This window comes from Ostrea edulis, chromosome 5, assembly GCF_947568905.1.
Source record: "Ostrea edulis chromosome 5, xbOstEdul1.1, whole genome shotgun sequence".
Classification (NCBI taxonomy): Eukaryota; Metazoa; Mollusca; class Bivalvia; order Ostreida; family Ostreidae; genus Ostrea; species Ostrea edulis.
Window position 1 is genome coordinate 12,406,716 of NC_079168.1, and position 23,778 is coordinate 12,430,493.

General features: G+C 34.3%; 1 protein-coding gene across 2 annotated transcripts; it reads right to left on the reverse strand.

The window, feature by feature from the left end:
• Positions 1–1,779: 1,779 nt before the first annotated feature.
• LOC125652701 (NF-kappa-B inhibitor alpha-like) lies at positions 1,780–5,131 on the reverse strand. Of its 2 annotated transcripts, XM_048882060.2 has the most exons (6): positions 4,874–5,131; positions 3,829–4,259; positions 3,070–3,389; positions 2,878–2,966; positions 2,401–2,640; positions 1,780–2,254 (listed from the first exon to the last, which is right to left on the reverse strand). In XM_048882060.2, the coding sequence occupies exons 1-6, from the start codon at positions 4,889–4,891 to the stop codon at positions 2,249–2,251; spliced, it is 1,104 nt and encodes a 367-aa protein (XP_048738017.1). In that variant the 5' UTR covers positions 4,892–5,131; the 3' UTR covers positions 1,780–2,248. The 2 variants fall into 2 exon arrangements, with proteins under 2 accessions (XP_048738017.1, XP_056022719.1); XM_056166744.1 differs by having other exon boundaries at positions 1,780–2,640; positions 4,874–5,086.
• Positions 5,132–23,778: the final 18,647 nt, after the last annotated feature.

Sequence of the window (23,778 nt, forward strand, 5' to 3'; positions counted from 1 at the left end):
GAGTGGCTGTGGTTATCACGGTAATGCTCTTAGAATGTTCTGAGTGCCTGTGGATCTTGTCAAATTTCCGCCAGAAGTCGTTTGTACACAAACTGCGGAGACGCAGAGGACTGTGTAGTATGTGGATCTCATATAACGTCCCATTAGAAATGTTCCGAGTACCTGTGGATCTTATCTACCGCCCTATTAGAAATGTTCCGAGTTCTTGTTGATCTCGTGTAAAGCCCCATTAGAAATGTTGTGAGTGCCTGTGGATCTTATCTACCGCCCTATTAGAAATGTTCCGAGTTCTTGTTGATCTCGTGTAAAGCCCCATTAGAAATGTTCCGAGTTCTTGTGGATCTCGTGTAAAGCCCCATTAGAAATGTCCCGAGTTCTTGTGGATCTCATTTAAAGCCCCACTGGAAATGTTCCGAGTTATTGTGGATCTTAAATACTGTTCCAACAGAAATTTCTTAGGTGATCAAAACTGGCTGTTATTTTTATGTGAACTGATATAAATGAAGCAAAACTGAAACCAGCTGCACATACCGTAGTGCATGCACAATTGTAAATCTTTATATAAAAACAAATTTCAGGATTGATTGATCTGAGACAATACACAAAGCTTGACAATTTATTATCTTCACAAAGAAACCTTCAAATATGATGCTATTTAAAAAATCTTATTATCAATATAAGAAATGAAAAACCTAGATAGATATGTATTCACTGCCTGAGAAGGAGTCGCAAAATAGTATAAATAGGACATAGCTATGCACAAATAGATAAATTAGATGCATTGCGCTTTTTGAAAAATACACAATTAGGAAGTTCACAATGGAAAATGTGGAATTTTGAATCTGAAATGAAAGTTGATTGAAAATCCCAAATTTTATTTATTCCGACCTTCCTGGGTATGTGAAGGTCACACTTGTCTAAACTTGTTTCCTTGTTATGTCAAAAGCTCTTGACATAATTATAGGTTCATACAGACAATTGTTACCACTGCCAAATACGTTAATCTGGTATAACACACAAATCAAAATGCTCTAGTGGTGAAACTTTGTCCCATGTAGCAAAAAAAATTAGTTGTACTAACTTGCAATATAATGAAAAAATACACATTTAAAATCCCTGTTATGCATCCATGAAGTTTTTTCGATTTAAAATTGTGACTTCGATATCTACATTTGGTTGACAGTTTGCAGCATTATTCAGATGGGGGGGGGGGGGGGGGGGGGGGGGTGAGGGGGGTGAGCAGGGAGTGGGGGTAAGCAGGGAGCTCCAGGGTGTCTGGGCTCCTTTAAAAGGTTACTTTTCTGGGTTATTCTAACTATACTAAATAACAGCAAATAATTGATTTGTTTATTTGAATGTAAAATGTCGTATCCCATACTTTGCTGGGTTTTTTTACTACCAAATTTTGGTCATCAAAAAAGAAAAAGGGGGGGGGGGGGGATCCAAATGTTGGTCTGATGACACAAAAGCAATTTTATTGTTCCTCACACTTATGATGTTAAAATATTCAGGTTTGAATAGACAGAAACTAAAATGTTTATGCACTTTTCATTTTTTTTTTTTTTTACAGATTACATTTCTGCGGAGTACAACTCCAGATGCCTCTTGATTGGAAATATAAAATCTTCTATCCTGAAAAATTACTCTATTCACCTTTCTGTAGCCAACTGCAGTACAAAACCCCCAAGATTATTTTCTTGGGTTTTTTTCGGACAAAATTCCATTGAAATAATTTACTGTTCATTGAGATGTTGTATTAAATATATAAACAAGGACAAATTTGTATAATTTCTTTTTTATTTCACTTATCATCATAAAAAACAAAAACATGATAAAATACTTCATGAATATTGAATTGATCTGTTATCTACAGTTCTCTTTCATGTTAAGACACATTCAATCACAATAATAAATATACAGGATTTCTACAGAGTTTTAACATTATCACTGGCTTTGTGCAAATTTTGTGGCCTTGGCACCTTATAGACCAATATGATTATAGAACATAATCAACAAGAAATCACACATCTTGTGATTGTGGGATTCTCTCCAGCCAATCCGATGGTAAAATATTGTAAAAGTTAAATCACAACCGTCCTTGGATTAGCAAGTCAGACTCAATCCTGCCAGCAGGAGAGCTTTCATAATCCCTGTCTCTGGTTTCGGCTCAGACAGTTTTCCCCTCGCAGCTTAAGGGTTCTACAGGCAGACCCAGTTGGTTTTGGAAAACAAAACAGTCAAGGCTGCTTCAACTCTAAAAATTTAAAGAAAGCAGAATATTACATGTGGCTCAATTTTATAGTGGTGATCATTTGACTGCCAAAACTTCTCAATGAATGTTTTCATGAAATTTTTCAAAATATTCACCAACATGGATGATTTCTTTAAAATAATTCTTACCATTTCTTCATCACTATCTGACGACTCTTCAAAAGCAACATGTTCTAGTGAACCTCCGAAACGTTGTAACTGATGGACAATGTCATGGTAACCCCGGCCATCCGCTAACATGATAGCCGTCAGACCGCTGTACGTCCTGGACTGAATGTTGATGTTATGGTATTGCAATAAGAACTCTAAAAGAAGAACGTTTCCCATTTCTGCTGCATAATGGATGATAGTTTTTCCGCTCTTTCCATCCTAAAAATAAATAAAAGGGATCATTTAGAGTAATTCGATCTCAACCACTTCCCATCTCGCACATTCCTAAGCAGAGGTGAATTTAGAACACATGAATGAATTATGATTTCTTAGGACAGGTAATAGTGAACAGTTTGTCAACTTGCCTCATAAATCAATCAACCAAAGGAAGAGAGTTTTTGATTGGTTGATATGTTTGTGTTATGTTTTAATAAGGAATTAGATTTTATTTCTCACCTGTATATTGAGGTTGGCCCCTGACAAAACCAATAAGCGAATGATGGGGAGGTGTGAATGTTCTGCAGCCAGGTGCAAACAGGTCTGACCTGTAATAAAATAAAACATGTAATATTCAACAACTGAAATACGATATGAAAATTTACCAATAAAAGTTCTGTCCAAATTCATCCAAGAAAAGTGGATATGTACCATCATAATTGCGAGCCTCCAAATCCTGCGAAACTTCTTGGTTACCACTAGTTGGAGTCAACAAAATCTGAACAATGTCATCGAAACCCTCTCTGCAAGCGATATGGAGAGGTGTGTCCCCTTTGCAATCTCTAGCTTCAATATCTGCCCCTCCATCAATTAAGGATTTTACAACTTGAGGGAGACGGGTCATTACTGCCAAGTGGAGGGGAGTCTGAAGCAGGTTGTTTGGTTGGTCTAACCATTCCCTGTGGGGAGCCTGGTTTATGATGTACAAGGCAATGGGAACAAGCAAGTTGATGATTGCCATATGAAGTTGCCTGAAAAATATAAAAATGTTGTGTTAAGTTATTTAATTCTTTAATATGTAAATATACGAAACCAGTTTTATCCAAGTCATTTTGGATTTATTTTTGTCTGCACCCTTCTTAATTTAGAAGGGTGCAGACGCAATAGTTAAATCTATCTATATTTCAAATTATTTTCAACGATTGCTTAGTTGTTGACAATTTTCCAACATTTAGGTCAGCTTTCTTGTCAACATGTTTATTCATAAGCTAATCGGGAAGTACGTCTGACTCATTTGCATAAAGCTAGTTGTTGACCTTGCGGCAGACACGTCACCATGGGCTGAACGCGTGCGCATTGGTGGAAATACCCAATTCAGAACAAAGGCGTACTGCGAACTCGCCAAACACGAACATTCATATACTGCAACAATAAGAAATAAATATTAAAATAAAAAGGTAAATAACTTACGAATCTCCATCGACATCTTGGTTATAAAGTTCCACGACCTCCGGAGATATTTGAATATATTGTTGCTCTTTGGCATCCTCTAGGCTTATGTCAGGACCCTGATAGCTTATGTAACCGCCATCTAACGAGCACTTTTGATCGTTTGTAGTGTGTTTTGGGTTTTCTAGACTGAGATCTCCCAGTTTCGCTTCTAGCAAATCAGTCTCTTGTCGCTTCTCCTGCAAAGATCCATATGCACTTCCAAACGATTGAAACGACCTCAGATCCACACCACTGTCACAAACCGAATCACACTTTTCGTTATTAGAGAGATGTGCAGCCTTTCTTAAAAAATGTGCCTCTGCATAGGGTGAGCAATCTGCTACCAAATCCTCCTCATCTAAATTCTGTGGATGAACAAAGTTCCTGGTCGACATCTTGAATCCACGAATCTGTGAAAAATATGGCGTACAAAAGTTCAATATCGTAACTTGGAATCCTTTGGATAAAACTATGAAAAAGCTTCTCTAGATAAATGAAGTTAATAACACACGAATTAATAAACTTCGCTCCTTTGAAACTTCTATCGACTGTGTATGTCTGTACAGGTTTCAAAGTAAAATATTAACTGAATGTGGGAATCCCGGTAAATGAAGTGACGTCACTGGAAATCCCCAAGTCATGCGTTCGACAACCTGACTTTTATTTTCACTGTATTTTCACAAGCGTACGGAACAGTTCCTCGTGTATAATTTACCTAAATCAACTGGAATTTCTTTTTACAATTTTCCTAGTATCTACACTCTCTCGGAATATTATAGATTCTATTAAGATTAATTTATAATAATCTGAAACGTATTCGTTATGTAGGAAATTTCTGAAACACTGCAACTATAATCGTTAGATCTAGTGTCAATAAATTCAACCAAGTTTACTCAAATATATTTTTTTTAAAAAAACGAATAGGCCTTTTGTGAGAAAATTAAATAATCATTTATCGATGGAAAATGTACCAAGTGTACTCGCATCTCAATGATCTGAAATAAATGTAATATATAAACCGTACCTGTTGTGTAGACTTCATACTTTCCCCCGAAAGTTTTTGTGGTGTATGAAAACAGCAGGTAATTGTCTATCATAGATCTTCAGACGTGGAAGGAGACAGAACAAACTCAAGCTTAGACAAATACAAATACCCTGGATACATGGCACATGACGATTAATATAGGCCGGCCCCTAGATTGTCAATGCGTGTATAAAACATTTAAACATCTTTTTGTTCACCTTATATATATAGGCCTATATATATATATATATATATCATATCACATATAGTCCTTCCGCATTTTTGTTTTATGGGAATACACTTTGTATTTCATTCGAGGTTCCCCTGCGAAATTAAATATAGTATTACGTCGATGTCTTTGATTTTCGATATTGAGAGAGAGAGAGAGAGAGAGAGAGAGAGAGAGAGAGAGAGAGAGAGAGAGAGAGAACTGTATAATTATAATGTAAAAATATTTTAAGACAATATATGAAATATACAAGCATGCACTTATAAAAAATACAACGCAGAATGTAATAACATGTATAACGAGTCTAATTAAAATTTTGCTATAATGACCTATTATAAAACAGATATTGACCGACTTATTTGTTCAAAGTTCAGCCGAACAAACCAATCATTCATCAAAATGTAATATTTTCAAACATATCACAGACCACTTTACTTTTCAATTATTATCTTTGTAAGCCTATACCTAGATTCTGCGTAGCAAATTAGCCGCATATAATGATAATTATAATCTTAAAATTGAAACAGGGCAATATAATGATATTATGAGAGAAAATAGAACATATGAAAAGGACTTAGAATGTGAATAACATTTTGTTAACAAATTTCCTCGCTTTGAGAAACTTCGTAAAAAAAAAAATTACTTGCAAAACCGTCTGTTTTCGAATTTATGAAATTATCAAATGTTCATAATATCCATGAACTTTGTAATTTAGGGATGTATTTGTGCCCTGCATTTTAGAGAAAATTATCTCACAAAGACATTAATTCTGAAAAAGTTCGGATTTATTGCATTCTATACATGCGATAAATACACTGTTTGCACTGTGTTTTGAGAAAAGTTGTGTCTCAAGCAACAACACACACAAAATAATAATAATAATAATAATAAAATAAATATCATAACCAGGCCTGACTAATTAAGACAATGCAATGCAGTAAAAATAGTATGTTCGTATTGAAATTTTTTTTTCTTGAATAGAACGTCCTACACGCATCAGGGAATGACATTATGATTATAAATAATTTTGCTTTCATCATTATGATTAGATATGCACGTGTCTTTTGGGATTTTTTTTTCTACGCGATAACTAAAGTTTCATCAATCCTAAATTAAGATCGTTACATATATTCTTGTTTGTTCTGGACTGTTCCAGAGAAATGTGAACAAAGAGAGACAACCGAAATTTAAACCCAATCAACAATATTAAAAATTATCCACGTGGAAATTCAAGACAGATAAATAAAATCATAAAATATGTAGATTTTTCAAATTCCTGACTGTAAATTTTGTCTTTTGCATGATATTTTCTAAATTTATAATCAAGTGTGTTTGAATATCGCACAAACGAGGGGGAACGAGAGAGAGAGAGAGAGAGAGAGAGAGAGAGAGAGAGAGAGAGAGAGAGAGAATATCCACGGTGAGAGACGCGCATGAAAGAGAGAGGAGATGAGGACCCTTCATGCTATATATATCTGGTATGGTGCAAATATGTCCTCTAGGAAACAAAATTATCTGTCGTGAATCTCGGAGAAAATTTCTGGATCCGCGCAGGTTCTACGTTTTTAGTTCTGTAGACCATAAACCGAGAATAGGCTTAAGTAAAAATTTTAATTATTTACATCGTAGGATTTATTAAACACAGGTGTTTAAAAAAAACTGCTGGTTTATAAACAAAATTACATGCAAACTTATGCTAAAAATTTTATTTGTTTATGAAAATTATTTCAAAAGTAAGCTGGATTCGAAATCAAGTATATGGTCTTGAGGCCTTTACACCATTTCTTCCTCTAGTGCTTAAAATTCTGAATAATTATTCTTTATAATTAAAATCCATCTTTTTAAAAAGCTTTTAGCTCGCAAAAAATGTTAAAAACACTAAGTAGTTATCGGTTTTCTATCTAGATGATGAGTTACGTTAAACACATTCATAGAAATAACGCTATGTACAGTACAAAGGATAGGTTATATAATGATCCGGTCACTATACAGAAAAACAAGCTCTCTACGGAGTTGTCGTTCTTGCTATCACACGTGCGCTACGAATAAACCTGGGTAGAAATTGCAAACTACTTCGAAACTCATGATAAAAAAAATACCAAGAATAATTATCATTTTAAAAAAAATGGATCAACATCGAGAGTCGACTTGCATCGTCGGAAACCGTCAGGTGAGAATGACTCTTCTGCACAAGAGGTACCCTTTGAAATCCGTTGATAAAATTCAAAATATATATACCTTTACGTGCATGGTTTGATATTGTAGCGGTATATGCTACATATTGTAGCGGTATATGCTACATATCGCGGTATATGCTACATATTGTAGCGGTATATGCTACATATTGTAGCGGTATATGCTACATATTGTAGCGGTATATGCTACATATCGCGGTATATGCTACATATTGTAGCGGTATATGCTACATATTGTAGCGGTATATGCTACATATTGTAGCGGTATATGCTACATATTGTAGCGGTATATGCTACATATCGCGGTATATGCTACATATCGCGGTATATGCTACATATTGTAGCGGTATATGCTACATATCGCGGTATATGCTACATATTGTAGCGGTATATGCTACATATTGTAGCGGTATATGCTACATATTGTAGCGGTATATGCTACATATTGTAGCTGTATATGCTACATATTGTAGTGGTATATGCTACACATCGCGGTATATGCTACATGTAGTATTCGTTAGAGTAACACACGTTAAACATACACAATACATATACATGTATATACAATACAGTGGCGGAATCAGATTTAAGAATCTCGCAAAAAACCCTTTATATCATTCCAGAAAAAATCACCAAAAACTCATATAAAATGATTAAGAGTTTGTATTACTTTTCCGATGGTCAAATCATGCTTCATACGAGGTGCTTAAACGAACCATTAAATCAAATTTTAGTGTGGTGAGCTACCTTTAGGAAGTTAGCTCCTGAGCTTTTGAGCACAACTGCGCAGGATGCTACAACTTAGTATTTACGGGTTCAATACTGATCCCATTGGTGCAAACATATTACACATCTATTACTGAACCTTATTCTGTTAAAAAAAATTGTGTCAATTCAAATTTTGAAAGGGTTTTGCAAGGACTATATTTTGTGGTGGAAGGATTGATTAACCAAAGTTCTAAATTTCCATGATTTTACAGTTTCTCTTTCATCCGATATATTTTCTATTTTTATATTTCTATATACGTGTATTTCAGTTTTATGATTTATGACACAAGTAGACTTGGAACTAGTTAAAATGTTGTAATTTATTAATTTGGTTGATATATTTTTCCAAACAGAACACCGATTTTTAAAAAAAGTTTGAATTTATTTACTCAAAATTTTGTATAAAAATTCGGTATTTTCGCCAATAATTAAAAAAAAATTCATCTCCAACCCCCACTTTTTTAAATTTCATTTTAAATTATAAGACAAAACCTTGAAAATTATGTGAAATTTTAGAAATTGACATTACTCCTAATATGTCTCAAATTTGATATTATGATTTTTTTTCGTATATCAAGTGCAAAAAGGTCATTAATTTCCATTTCTAGTATTAAACTTTTTTATCAGTATTGTTAGAAGACATGATTAGCCTATGTATCTATTTTATGTAATGATTGATTTGTGTTGCTTATGTTGTGTTGACACCAACAGACAAATCAAGTTCAAAAAGGTCATGTTTGGAACACTGTAGCTCAATAACAAGCATTGCAACCCCCAGTTTTTCTTTTTAATTTCCTAATTTTCCTTCAATGTAGAAATCAAAATTACACTTCCCAAAAAATTGACATTACTCCAAATCTCAGGTGGGAACCTCTTTAATATGTTCAATGTACCCAGTCACGGTGTATCTATAATCTCAGGTGGGAACCTCTTTAATATGTTCAATGTACCCAGTCACGGTGTATCTATAATATCAGGTGGGAACCTCTTTAATATGTTCAATGTACCCAGTCACGGTGTATCTATAACCTGGTTATTACTTAGGAACTGGTCAATTTTTATTTTGATGCTGACGTCATTGTCTTTGATATTTGTTTTCGTCAGTTCTGATTTTGATGCTGACGTCATTGTCTTTGATTGTTGTTTTCGTCAGTTCTTATTTTGATTTTGACGTCATTGCCATTGATTTTTGTTTTCGTCAATTCTTATGTTGATGTCTTTGATTGTTGTTTTCGTCAGTTCTTATTTTGGCGCTGACGTAATTTTATTCTATTGTTGTTTTCGTCAGTTCTTATTTTGATGATGACGTCATTTTCTTTGATTGTTGTTTTCGTCAGTTGTTATTTTGATGTTGACGTCATTTCATTATATTCTTATTATGATGCTGACGTCATTGTCTTTGATTGTTGTTTTCGTCAATTCTTATTTTGATGCTGACGTCATTTTCTTTGATTGTTGGTATTTCTCCTCCTTGGAACTTTCACCAAAGAATCTGGGTATTGAATAACAAAAATGGTCGCATGACTATCACGATGAATAACTCAAATCCACGTGTTGTTCATTCAGAGTTGGCAACCAGGAAAATTTGATGTAAACTATCACAAAATAATACAACTCGGCAAAGTTCCAAGTTCCCAACGTACCTAATATCTAGTAGAAGTATTCAGGCGTACAACAAAACTCATTCAAAACTTTTTTTAATGAAAAGATCAAAATTAACAAAAAGGAGGGGGAAAGATGCACCCAGATTCGTGACAGGATATTTGGGACAAAGTATACGAAAATCAACCAGCTTTAGTTGTAAAAAAGATCAGTGATGCATTTGTTGCTTTATGACCTTCAGGAATAGTTTACAACAAGGACACTTATAACACCGAGAGTTCTGAATCATTCCTTCTTTGCTTTAATGTGTGTCCGACTCTTATCCAGTCAAGCACGACTATCCCATGTCAGACAATATTCAATGTATGTCCCTTTTGTGGATATGATTTTCATTGAAAATTGTACATGTTCTATGATACAGACACACCTATGGGTAAGATGATGCGCTCTCATTTCTGCAAGGTATTTTAGAATAACTGAAATTTGGAAGGGGATATACAGATATTGTTGTCCTATAAAATCAAAGATAGTTTTCAGTGAATTTTTTTTTTAAAGCAAACTGATAATTTTACATGAGAGTTAATCGTAATCTGCATTTCAACATCTTGGAGTGTCTGTACCTCGTCACGAATTCGGTGAAATAAAAAGCCAAGTCGCAATAGGATTAAAAATAGCGTTCAAAATGGAATGTCTTCCCTGTTCTACATTATGACATTTTACTTTATATGAAAACGAGGTTTTCTCGAAATGGACATTCTGTTGTATTGCAAAATCATATTTCTATTAGTATAGTGACAGTTACACAACGTTCAGCTTTCACATCATTAGTTTGTTTCCTGAAAACAGTCTGTTCTTCCATAACGTTCATTTTCACTTTTCAGATTAATTGTTGCGTATCACCGCGATCACGTAGAATTCAGTAATTATTGTAGAATTATTACATGTAGCGTCTGAGAGGTATTTATCGAGATCATTAAATTCAATGTCAACAAACATAACCTGAATCTTAAGAGGGACCGTTTTGGTAAGTGATATCCGAGTAGGTGATATCACCTAAATTGGTGATATTACCCTTTCAAATAGATGATATCACATATTCAAATGGGTGATATCACCTATTCAAACTTTACTTGAAATGACAACTGCTTCCACGACTGTATCCCCGTGGGAATCCAGGATTAAAACCCTTGCTTGTCGTAAGAGGCGACTAAAATGGGGGCGGTTCTTCGGATGAGACCGCAAAAACCGAGGCCCTGTGTCACAGCAGGTGTGACACGATAAAGATCCCTCCCTGCTCAAAGGCCTTAAGCGCCGAGTATATGCCTTAATTGCAAATTATTGAAGCAATGCTGAGAAAATAGAATTGTTCATTGAATGATTCTTAAAAATTCATCGTTTGCTACGGCACTGCTATATTTCTTTTTAAGCTACAATGTCTCGAAGGAGGGTCCATTCATTAAGAACGTATAGTAGGAAATGCAAATGGGTGGTATAACGTATTGAATAGACGATTTCACTAATTCCGAATGAAAAGTAAATACCACCTAGATTTAAACAGGAGATTTTACCTATTCGACCAGTTTGATATCACCTATTCGAACCATTGATATCGCCCAACTGAATAAGTGATATAACTTATTCTAATATCCGATATCATCTTTTGATATTGAATTGTCGCAATGACACTTACTAAAACCTACATCTTTAACTTCTAATTATAAACAGTATTTCATTGGGATATCTGATACACTATGCTAGCGTGGTAGAGCGTTTGCTTCGTAACCGGGAGGTCGTGAGTTCGAGCCCTGCTCGTACTATCTTAAGACGTAAACATAGGTATTGGTTGCTCCTTCGCCAAATGCTCGGCATCTTGAAGTAAGAATCGCGGGTCTTTCGGATATGACCTTAAAAACGGAGGTCCCGTGTCACGGCAGGTGTTGGCACGTTTAAGAACCCTCACTGCCACGGCCCTGAGCACCAAGCATTGCTTAACCTACAACAGGTGAAGTCTCAACATGAGTACAAAATACTCGACAGGACGTGAAACAACCAACCAACCCCTATGCTAGCTTTAAGAACAGTTCTAAGTCAGTTCATTACATGTTTATTTATTCAGTTATTTCTGTGTGTGAGGCACATAACACATGGAGCATGGGACAGATCGTCAGTCTACCTATCAACGCTGGATCTACGTCCAACAAAAAACCTTCGTCTCTAACACAGGGGTAAGCCCGTTTTGGGCCCGAACTCTCTGATACCATAAATCTATATTTATGGTATCACAGAGTTGGGCCCAAAACGGGCTTAGCCCCTGTGGTCTCTAAGTTTCAATAATTGTTTTCCTTTTTTTTCTTGTGGAGGTCTTCTCAAGGCTAACCTTGGGGTGCCATTTTGATTCACTGCAAACTTATACTCTTTGGTATAGTTTGTCTTGGGTGAAAATCTTAGACCCAGACTATATATTTCACATACTGTAAGGCAATTTTCTTGGATTTGTCACTTTCCATGACTAATTTGAGGATTGATTAATATATAATTATCTTTTCTTTAATTTGTTACTGAAATGAGATAACTTCAATGTTGATTAAACATACTTCCTTTGGAGATTATGCTCGTCACTTTAATTATTTTGATGCCGTTAAAATTAATTTCCTTTTCGTTTAGAATGTTAGTTGTCTGATCCTAGTCTTGGTTTGAGCTATTCCTCATGCTGAAACATGTTTTTGGATTGTTTCAGTCTTTCTTTCCCGCTGTATCTCTTCAGTTTCAACACTAATCCGCAGGATATCGGTAAATGTACGAACTTTCACATAGATTAATCCCAAATGAGGCAAACCATTTTTCCACACCGAACTCGTTCGCTTTGAAATTTGATGTGAAACATAAATATATATAGTACCAGGTGTCGACCTTAATTCAAATTAAATTATCTTAAACATATCTAGTTCGATTAAAAGCACGTTCGATTTAAAAAGGCTATGTTTAGGGGAAATTGTTCAAAAAATTATTTTATCTTTTACAATGTTGTTTTCAGGGGTGGGGGTACCTTTTATTCATTGGGTAGTCTCATAAAATATTTTCTTAGGGTAGCATCCAGATTAAAGTAATATAATTTGAAAGGGGTTCAATTATAATTCAAGTCTATTTCAGTATGTTTATCGGGGGGGACAAAGCCGGGAAAAGGGATGGTACCAACAGGCGCTTGCTTAATGATTTTAGTCAAACTTACTCTGCCAAATATTAAACAAGCACCTGTACGTTAGTACATTCATCCACAAAATCCACCGTTTTTAGATACATAATAAGAAATGGTGGATTCTGAGGATGACTTTCTGTTCTCTCTGTAATGTCTGCTTCCCTTGTTCATAATAAGCCTTTTGATTTTATAAGATGCTGACCTCCTCATAACATTGCATAAAATATTTTCCGTTTTCCGTTCCGCGTTTTAGCAACACCCCTATAGAGGACCTTACAGCGATACCCTATTGACGACCTTACAACAGCATCATATACATTACCTTACATTAAAATCCTACACACAACCCACCCATTCGTTGTCCAGGAGTGCATGACCTTGGTAAACATGTACCGAAATGACCATTTGAGGGTATCCAAATTGTTTTTTTTTTCTCACGTGATCACCAGTGTGAGACCAACATTCAAGTTCAAATGAGGATTTTGATAATTTAGAATTTTAGAATTTTCTAAAATATCCTGGATTAATGCACCAAATTGTGGGTAAAATGTGAGAAAAATAATTCTTTTATCATTCCACCTCGGGGTCTAGGACAAGGCAAAGCCTTGTCATAAACTGAAAACCTTGTTCTCTGGGTGGAATTTACCAATTTCACACTCGTACTAATTAAGGATTCCATTAATCTTGGATGTTTGTCTGAAATTCGATACCTTTACTTTCTCGTTATATATAGTACTGTGCTAATTTACTGGTGCTAACTGGTTTTACCTATCTTCGTGCTTATTGATTTTATTTACAACTGACTTATCGATACTTTATATATTTATGTACACTATTACTGTAAACAAAATTATATAGAAATAACGAGTTGATAACTCTTGAATTAAAATGGGAGGGGTATTCCCCTAGATTGCTCCCTATAAACAGAGCTGACAAAGACTGAAAATGGACATGCTTTAATGCATGTGATGCAAAGAAACTTTAAAAAAGAAAACAAATAAAGGTTGCAATGCACATATAGGAAAACCCTGACTTTATGAAATATTAATAAGGCATCGCTAGATGACAAACTCAGCACGTCGTATCCTTAATCTCGAAATGCATGTTTACAAAATGCACGAAACAAGTGTAAAGAATTACAGCAAATCATGTTATTTGTTTTTATTTTACAATCGCATTAAATAAGAGTTTTATGGGAAACGTTTTAATTGATCAGTTGACATTAATTCCAAAACATTTACAAGCTGATGAATTTGCATGTGAGCCATTGGAAGGGCTGGGACCGTAAATAGAAATTGAAGACTTTTTTCACAGCAGATAGCAGCGAGATGACACAGATGGAGGAGGGTCCTTTTGTGAGAGAATGTAATTGGCACGCTACAGCCTATAGCTAGACAACTTCAGGGTGAGACAAGCATGCTACAGCGTAGGCAAATTTAGATTGAGACACGCACCTACAGCCTAGAGCTAGACAAATTTAGATTGAGACAAGCACGCTACAGCCTAGACAACTTTAGATTGAGACACGCACGCTACAGCCTAGACAACTTTAGATTGAGACACGCACCTACAGCCTACACAACTTTAGATTGAGACACGCACCTACAGCCTAGAGCTAGACAACTTTAGATTGTGACAAGCACGCTACAGCCTAGACAAGTTTAGATTTAGACACGCACCTACAGCCTACACAACTTTAGATTGAGACACGCACCTACAGCCTATAGCTAGACAACTTTAGATTGAGACACGCACCTACAGCCTATAGCTAGACAACTTTAGATTGAGACATTAGGACTACTTTATAAACAGTAAATTATTTATTCTGAATTCTGAACGAATAATGCATATTAATTTGCATTTGTCAGAATTTTATTCTCTAGTGCATACTTTACATGGGACAATCCCATTAAACAGAGAACTTCGTTTTCCACGAATTTCATTGTTTCACTAGAACTTGAACCTTGTGAGTGCTGTGGGGTTTTTCTTTCAGTTGCTTGTGTATTTTTGTACTTTTTTTTTATCATTGCAATCTAAATTCATTTCTTGAGCAGAATACAATTTTCGTGAAAATTCACAAAACGAAAAGCGGTAATGTAAATAAAAAATGTTCCACGGTTAAACTGGAAATTTTCTTAGTCAACAGACACAATGTCACCGGTAAAAAATAATCAATCATGAGTTTAAGAAATTCAACAGAAAAGTAAAATTATGTAATTCCATTTGCTTTAATGCTCTGAAATTGGTTTACTAGAACCTTGGCTTTTACCTGAAGTAAAATTGGGAAACCGATTTTTGTCATGTTGACTTACTCACATGTTCTATATATATATATATATATATATATATCAACAGGGGAAACCCACTATTGTTTGATATATTGCTGATAATCCAGGTAACAAAGATTTTCTTGGTCTTTGACAGTTTAAAATAACCACAATCTTGCATCACTTGCTTGGGAAGTCCGTCAACAAAAATGTTCCATTATTGATTTCGACGATAGACGAAGACTTACGCGAAATTTCAAATTCCCCTTGATCCTTGATAACCTGTCAATTTGTTTTGCATGGAATACTGTTTTATACTTAATGACCAGTTGTCACCTGTCTCAAATCTATCTCTCTATTTCACTGAATCAACAATTATCTGAACATGCTCTTTTTATTTGGTGCAAGTTTAAAATCAACTTGGATCCTGATATTGATGTACTCTTGATATATCTACGTGAAGACTGTCACGTGATACACATTTAATCTAGATATTTTCACTCATATAAACACACAGAACAACAAACATATAACAATCTCGAATCCGATGTCTCTGCCCCGAACTGGCTGATTGCCAACCGGATCACCTACATTTACGTAACTTATTTAATCCTCTGTAACCATGTCAGAGCAGTAGACATATACCCCAACATATCAGCTTTAGATTGACGATAAAAATAACTGCTTCCTTGATAAAAATACATCACTTTTATTATTAAGGTTACGGTACGTGTACATTTTTAGACCTTTAGAAAGTGATACCTTTTAATTTGATGGGGGTATCTAAAAATACGTGTTCTTAAAACTTTCTGTATTATTTTGAATTTGACTATGATAAAATTCCAGATTTCTTCCAACTTCCTGATGCAAAACACCGCTAAACTTGTCAAGACTTTGAGATGTTTGAGCAGGGATTTAAATGAAGAAAAGAAATGAGGATTTATATTTCTAAATTTTTCAAAATCACATATGGATATAAGAATCCTCTAACGTTATAGTTATCGCCTCTCATTAAGCATGTTAAGACGATATATTCTTTATCTTGAACTAATATTTCATGTCTTATAAGTTATATAGTACACCCCCACCCCACCTCACTAAAACTGCACTGTGAATTACCCCAGAGGAGAACTATCCTCAAGCAGATTAGCTTAGGGGTCATATGATGGACCGTGTTAAATATCATTGAGCCCCCAAGTCAACGGGGTGGTGGGGGTGGGTGGGGTGGGGTGTTAACCATAGGATAAACTATACTTATCATTATTATCAATATCATTATAATTATTATATCAAAGAAATGTTGAAATTAATAGGACAATTAAAAATAGAATATTGAACTTATAGTGATAAGTTATTACATGTTTAGTCAGACTACATATTACACAGTCAATATAGGCGAGTCCCAGGTGAGGTATATTGTATATCAGAGGACCGCTAAGGGGGTATTATCTCTCTCTCTCTCTCTCTTGTAAATTCTGAACAGTGAAGAGAGAGAGAGAGAGAGAGAGAGAGAGAGAGAGAGAGAGGGGGGGGGAGGAGGAGGGAGAGAGAGAGCTCATGATAATATGTCAACACACATATACACATTCTTAGACAAAGATCCAAAATTTATGTAAATGAGAAGATCTATTCTTATTTGGTGGTCTTTATGACCGATGGGAATATGAATATTATTTTATTAAATGGATATTTATCAGCATTACTAAGGAGGTTAGATTAGAATCATTTGCATTGTACAACATTGTACAGCTTTGTTCAGAATACTCTGAATAATAAAATGATTGTACTTCGATCAACAAGTCGAAGATGACTTCCTGCAAGATTGAAATGGGGGATCTAGAATGACTGTATTCCAAGAGTAAACAGAGAATGGACAAGGAAGAAAATCTGACAACAAACTCTTTATTCAAAAGCAAGAGGGGGTTCTTATATATTCCATCATTTGGAACAAATCAAACATGTTAAGAGGCATGAAAGTATTTTCCCTACAAATTTATCTTTGTATGTACTTTTGATTTGAACGCTGTTTTCTTCAATACTATATCATGAAGGCAAAAAAAGTTTGACTAATACGTAAATGTATATGAATGTGCCTTTTAAATCAAGAAATACGTGCATCTAATATGTTAACTGTTCTGGATGTCACAGCCCTATTTTTGTAAAAATACAATTATCACCATTTGATAGTTTTTGTTGCGCTATGCTAATTATACAATGAATAGAACGCACTGAGAGAACAATGAAGCAAATGTCGGTAGTATATTACTTATATTGTACGTGTATAATGTGTGAAACAGACACAGTGTATATAATATCCAATACATGCATTGTTTCTTTCAACAATAGTTACGCTGTGTGATCGCTAACGGGAACTACTTTAAATCTGGGGAAGAAATAGGAAATTCTTTTCGTAAAACAAATTTCTGTCATTAAATCGGTTCAGCATTACGTTTGATTGGGATCCTTAACAGATTTTGTTGTTTATATGCAGGTTAGGTATTTTGGGTCATTTCCAGAAGAAGAAAAAAATTTGGGGTCATGGGTCAAGAAAACGAATTCTTGGGTAAAATATGACGTCAGAAGACGTGAATGATAAGTGTATTTCTTACATATAAGATATATTATTATATATAAGATAGATTAAAAGAGAAGTTTTGTAAAACATGAACTTTGTCTGAGATACGAAGTTCATATTGACCTACACGAACCTTTTCAGTCAAAGATACTCTCAAATATATATCAAGAATTTGTAAAATCCAATTCAGTCACTCCGTGTTTGAGATAGTAGTATGGAAAATAAAGAATCGCTTTAGAGGTTTATTAATAGTAATCGGATACTGTGGATGGATGATACACACATGAAGTTCTTCACAATGCTACTAATCAGTGAGGTATACCAAGTACCTGAAAACCCACTGCACTCAATAACACATTATCCTTTAAGCTGACGCACCTGTTTTGATGCATTCAGGTAAAAATGTATACAAGAGTAACAAACATCGACAGAGTGCGGATCGGTTTGTCGTGCTTATTTAATGTCGAATGTACATGCATCAGAATCACGATATCATTAATAAAGATGAGTATGCCCTGCAAACTCTAAAAGTTTTATCTAAGTGGTTAAACATGAAAGAAACATTTTTAAAGGCGGGACACATTTAATTCGTGAAATAATGCTATCTATGTATAAATTTAATGCTACCTATGTATAGATAATGCTATCTACGAATATAAACAAACAATTCGCCAAATACCAAGTAGTCTATGGTACATGTAATGAGGAAAGATAAACGTTTTTCTTATAACAAGAATTCAGGTCATGTTTATTAGGGATATTAAGGAAACACGTGACAACCAAAATGTAAAATTTCGGAGAATAAAATCAAAATGATAAACCCACTTATTTGTGCTATATCCTTCTGAGTTTATATATAAACGTAACATAAAAGGCATTTCACTTTTTCCATACGTATATCCTGAAAACCTGACTAACAGTTTTAAATAATTATTTTTCGTAATTTTACATGATATTTATTCATCACAGGATTTGGACTCACAATGCCAGATGGGATCGGTTCTATTCATTCTTTCTCATTGTTAAACAAAAGGGAATTTTTTTTTCTTAAAAAAAAATGTCATAAATTCAAAGTATGGCATGATTTGAAAATTCTTTAATGTACATTTGATATTGTCTGTCTACACCTTGATTAAGTGCTAATCCCTTCACTTGGAATTCCTCAATGGAATCTACTGTATACTGAATGCGTGCGCTTTCCCGCCTAATCAACGTGAATCACTTTCCTCTTTTGGTAATCCACCCAGACCTGTAGTTATGTGATACGCAGTTATTCAGACGACTTCCGGTGTGACACGCGTACACTTGGTTCGAATAATAGGTAAACAACAAAAAAGTTATACATGTATTGTAAAATTAATGAATTAGTTCAGATATATTTTGTAAAATGTTGTTTGATATCATTTGTTAATTATAAAAATGTACTGGATAAGTTCTTACTACAAGTATTGTATTGTTTATTACCAAGAGTCATACAATTACATAGAATTAAGATGAATATAAACAAAAGTTATACATAAAGTTAATATAATGCAGGATAGTGAATGTATATCTCCATTTTGTCATTGGATTAAGTTTAATATATGGAATATGAGAGTCTACCATGTAGTAAAGATGACGAAAGTTAAATTTTCATTCTACATGGACTATTTTTTTTTTAAACCGATGAAACTGATATTTAGAATAATTGTCGACTTTTCCCATTGATCCTTTCTATAGAATATATATATATATATATATATATATATATATATATATATACACAGAAAGCACCGTAAGGTGATAGAACAGTTTGTGACACAGTGTACCAAATATCGATCGTCCTTTTATCATTCACGAGGTAGATCCGAAGCTTATCGGGATTAGTGGAACCTTTTTCGTGTACTGTGATTTATATGTGTCTTTCAATAAACTCAGATATCAGAAAAATATACATTAGATTTTGTTATTATCATATATACCAAGTATGTTTAAATTAGTCGATTGATTTAGTACGAAAAGTGTGATTCATGTATCCTAGGGATTTTTAGAAGAAGAAAAAACTAAAGCCATTTTGCTAAATATTAGTGCTACAAATGATCGAATTAATTGAATATTACTGTCAAGTTGTATTATTTGCAAAATCTACGTACGTTTATATTGTACAAATGTATATATATACATGTCATGACAATCTGATGAACCCGCTGGTTTAAAGAATAAATTGAATGAAGGAATGCTTCCCCAAACACGGAGAGTATAGTGTAGAAAATATGGCGACATGTCAATTTCATTCAAAGAATTTTAAAGTCGGTCCATGCGAGAGAGAGAGAGAGAGAGAGAGAGAGAGAGAGAGAGAGAGAGAAGCAGACACTGTATTGCTATTGATCTACATCCCTGTATATCTTTCCAGGAAACTTTGATAAATAAACGCGTGCTTGTACATCCTAATCCACACTCGTTGGCCAAAAGTAAGTTTTAAAGAAAAACGATTCCCCATAAGCCTATATCTCATACAAACGATCTCGTTTTCTTGAAGTCATTCATGGTGCAATTTTCATTAAATATAAGAACTGTTATTTTCAGCAAATCGGTAGGTTCTTTTCGTAAATTTTGCATAATTATGCAACCAAGTGCTGCAGAAATGTTGTGATATCAAGCGCAACGTATCCTCACGGCAGGGTCGTCTCCGTGGGACACCCACCGGACCACAAGTGAACACAGGACCCCTGACGTTGTGAGGATAAGCGTAACGTTGAATTTCAAAACTTAATAAATTTTCTGTTTTTATAAATATACAAAATTTCAATAACCAAATTCAGTTTGTGTTTAAGTTTAAATCGTGCACTTCTGTTGAAGATAGTTGTAAAGTTGATCTTCAAAATTTGGTATTTTCTTAGACTGGTTGTGTCTACTAGTATTTAATGAAATTTAAATAACAAAGACATCACGAGATAATTTTGTAAATAGAGATACATGTAGTTGGAATTGTATATGAAAATACATGACAACTTATATATTTGTCACGTTATATACCGTATTTTTTTTTTTTTTTTAGATTATTCATCAATCTAGAAAATGTTATCCCTATAGAGCTATGTGTGTGTATTTTAATTTTTGTTCTAAATACAAGTCATGTTCTTCAAGTTAAATTTAGATGACCGACATATTCAAAACGAGACACTAGCTCTAGATGAAATCACGAGAATAATTAATTGCAGGAAATATCAGGATAACCCAAGCCTGTACTACAGGATTTGTGGAAATTTTCATTTTCCTCTTTCAATAAATCTTCCAAATTATGTAGTTATATGTGAAATTTCCTTCTTGAATGCTGGGTTATATGCCTAGCAGGGGCATAGCTAGAACAAAATGATGTGAACGCCATAAAAAGGCAGAAGATCTGCATGAGTCGCCATAATTAAGGCTCCCATGCAGTGGATCCAGGGCAAAGCCCTGAAAGGGGCCCCAGGAGGGAATGCATGGTGGCGAAGCCCCTGGGAGCTCCTGGGTTTTAGCGTTTTCAGTTAGCCCCTGACTAGGTTTTTCTAGCAGATATAGAAGTTCGGAAATATCGGTTGTCTCTATAACTCGGAATCTCCAGATATTTATGTCTACTCATGAATAAAACGTAATGTTCTGATCCTTTAAAATATAAAGTTAGATTGTCGAAAAAATATATGGAAATTGTGTTAAATGTATGAAATATAGAAAAAAAGACAACTCGTATTTTAGTTCAAATTTGGAACAAATTTTTATCAGGTGATTAAAAGCATGTACTCTTCAAGCAAGTCCTGTGTCCGTTTAAGTAATGGTATCACCGATTTTCTCCCAATAAAAGTAGGTGTCAAACAGGGGGACAATTTAAGTCCAAATCTGTTTAAAGTATTCATTAATGATCTTCCAGACTATCTCAATTCATCCCCAGATCCTATGGTCTTAAATTCTCGAACATTTAATTGTTTAATGTATGCTGATGACATGATTCTACTTTCCTCCTCAGCTAATGGTTTACAACAAAAACTAAACATTTTGCAGCGGTATTGTAATGATTGGTGTTTGAGTATTAATTTCTCAAAAACTAAGATCCTAATTTTTAACAAGGCAGGCAGACTCTTGAAAACTAAATTCTATTTGGCTGGTATTGAACTAGAATGTGTATCCAACTACAAATACCTTGGGGTTTCATTTTGTTCATCTGGTTCTTTCTCCCTTGCTCAGAAAGAACTATATCATAAAGCCCTGAAAGCATTATTCAAACTAAAAAAAGACTTCATTTCACTAAACCCTGATATTAAAACCATTTCTTCATATATTTGACCATACCATCAAACCAATATTATTATACTCTTCGGAAATCTGGGGTTATTTCGATCCTTTTTCCAAAAAATCTACTAACTCCGGTGGTACCATAGACAAAATTTACTCAAACCAACTTTGTGATAAACTACATCTCAAATTTTGCAGATCAATACTTGGTGTACATAAATCTGCAACAAACTTTGCCCTACTGTCGGAATTGGGAAGATTCCCCCTTCACTTTGACATATTAAAAAGTATGTTAAGTTACTGGTACAGACTTGAAAATCTTGGTCAGTCATTTCCACTATTGTTTGATGCATATCGAGAATCAAAATTACTTTTTGAACAAAACAATTCATCATGGTTTGGTTCTATAAACTGTTTCAGAACCAATATTAATGGGATTAGAGATTTGCCCATTGAAGGGGCATACCAGTTTAAAAAGGCTCTTAAAGATTGTTTATTCAAACATTACATCAAAGAATGGCATTCACACCTTACGTTAAATTCAGATAAAAAACTAAGTTGCTTTTCTACTTTTAAACAAAACTTTGGTTTTGAGAATTATTTGAGTTCAATTAAAAATTTTGAGCAAAGGAGAAGTCTAACACGTTTCCGTATATCAGCTCATAGACTAAACATTGAAAGGGGACGTTACCAAAAAATCCCTCGACACGAGAGATTTTGTCTAAGATGCAACAACAATTCAGTGGATGACGAAAAACATTTTTTATTCTCATGTAGTCATTTATCAGAAGAAAGGGTTATTTTATTCCAAATGATAGACAAATCATGTAAGAATTTTGTAAAGATGGACAGTGATCAAAAGCTTATATGGCTAATGACCAATGAAGATGAAAATATCCTCATCCAAATTAGTAAGATGATTTTAAACAGTGGGATATAATACTACAAATGTTACATTTCATTGCATTATGCACATTTTCTTTCTTCATATTTTACACCTGTAGGCTGTCTTGGCTACTGGGAGTACAAGACCAACAGTCTGGTACAACAATTTACTACCAGATTGTTAACAGGCACTGTCCCTTGGTACTCCCTGTAGTCAGGTCAACATATCGTGTTTTTATTCTCTCATATAACGCTATTCTCTTTTATATAAGTATTCTAACCTTCCTGCTTTAGACATAAAACATTCAGAACAACTGGATCCTGCGTGTAAATATGTAATATACTAGCATGCTGTATTCAGTAAGATGATTTTGGACAGTGTAATGTGATACTGCAAATACATGTCTTTGCATTCTACACATTTCCTTTACTTTACAATAGTAAGCTGTCTTGGTTACTGGGAGTACAAGACCAACGGTCTGGTACAATAAATTTATTACCAGACTGTTAACAGGCATTGTCCCTTGGTGCTCCCTGTAATCAGGTCAACATATTGTGGTTTTTAAAAATAAATAAATTATTCTTTCATATAATGCTATTATTCTCTTTTATATAAGTATTCACACGACACTATCATTATCTGCTATCCCAGAAACTGTTATGTGAGGCAGTTGGGTTATTTTATTTATCATGTTGTTAATTTAAATCTTGTCTGTAATCAGTATTTCATATATACATGTAATTATATAGATATGTGCAGTGCAGAAGTGTGAACTCTGTCAGTATTACCGGTAGTACTTCTAAATGATTGTTATTTATTTTCATTGTTATAATTAATTGCCTGTTAACATGTACATACCCCCCGAGGGCCCTTGATTGGTGAATAAACTATAAACTATAATGGTGCACTTTTTAAAAGATATGTACATTGAACATGAAG

Excerpts from the sequence above, each read along its gene's own strand:
- LOC125652701 (XM_056166744.1), bottom strand. Across the intron at positions 3,390-3,828 it reads CAAGATGTCGATGGAGATTC|GCAACTTCATATGGCAATCA; the intron begins GTAAGTTATTTA and ends TATATTTTTCAG. Across the intron at positions 2,641-2,877 it reads GGGCCAACCTCAATATACAG|GATGGAAAGAGCGGAAAAAC; the intron begins GTGAGAAATAAA and ends ATTTATTTTTAG.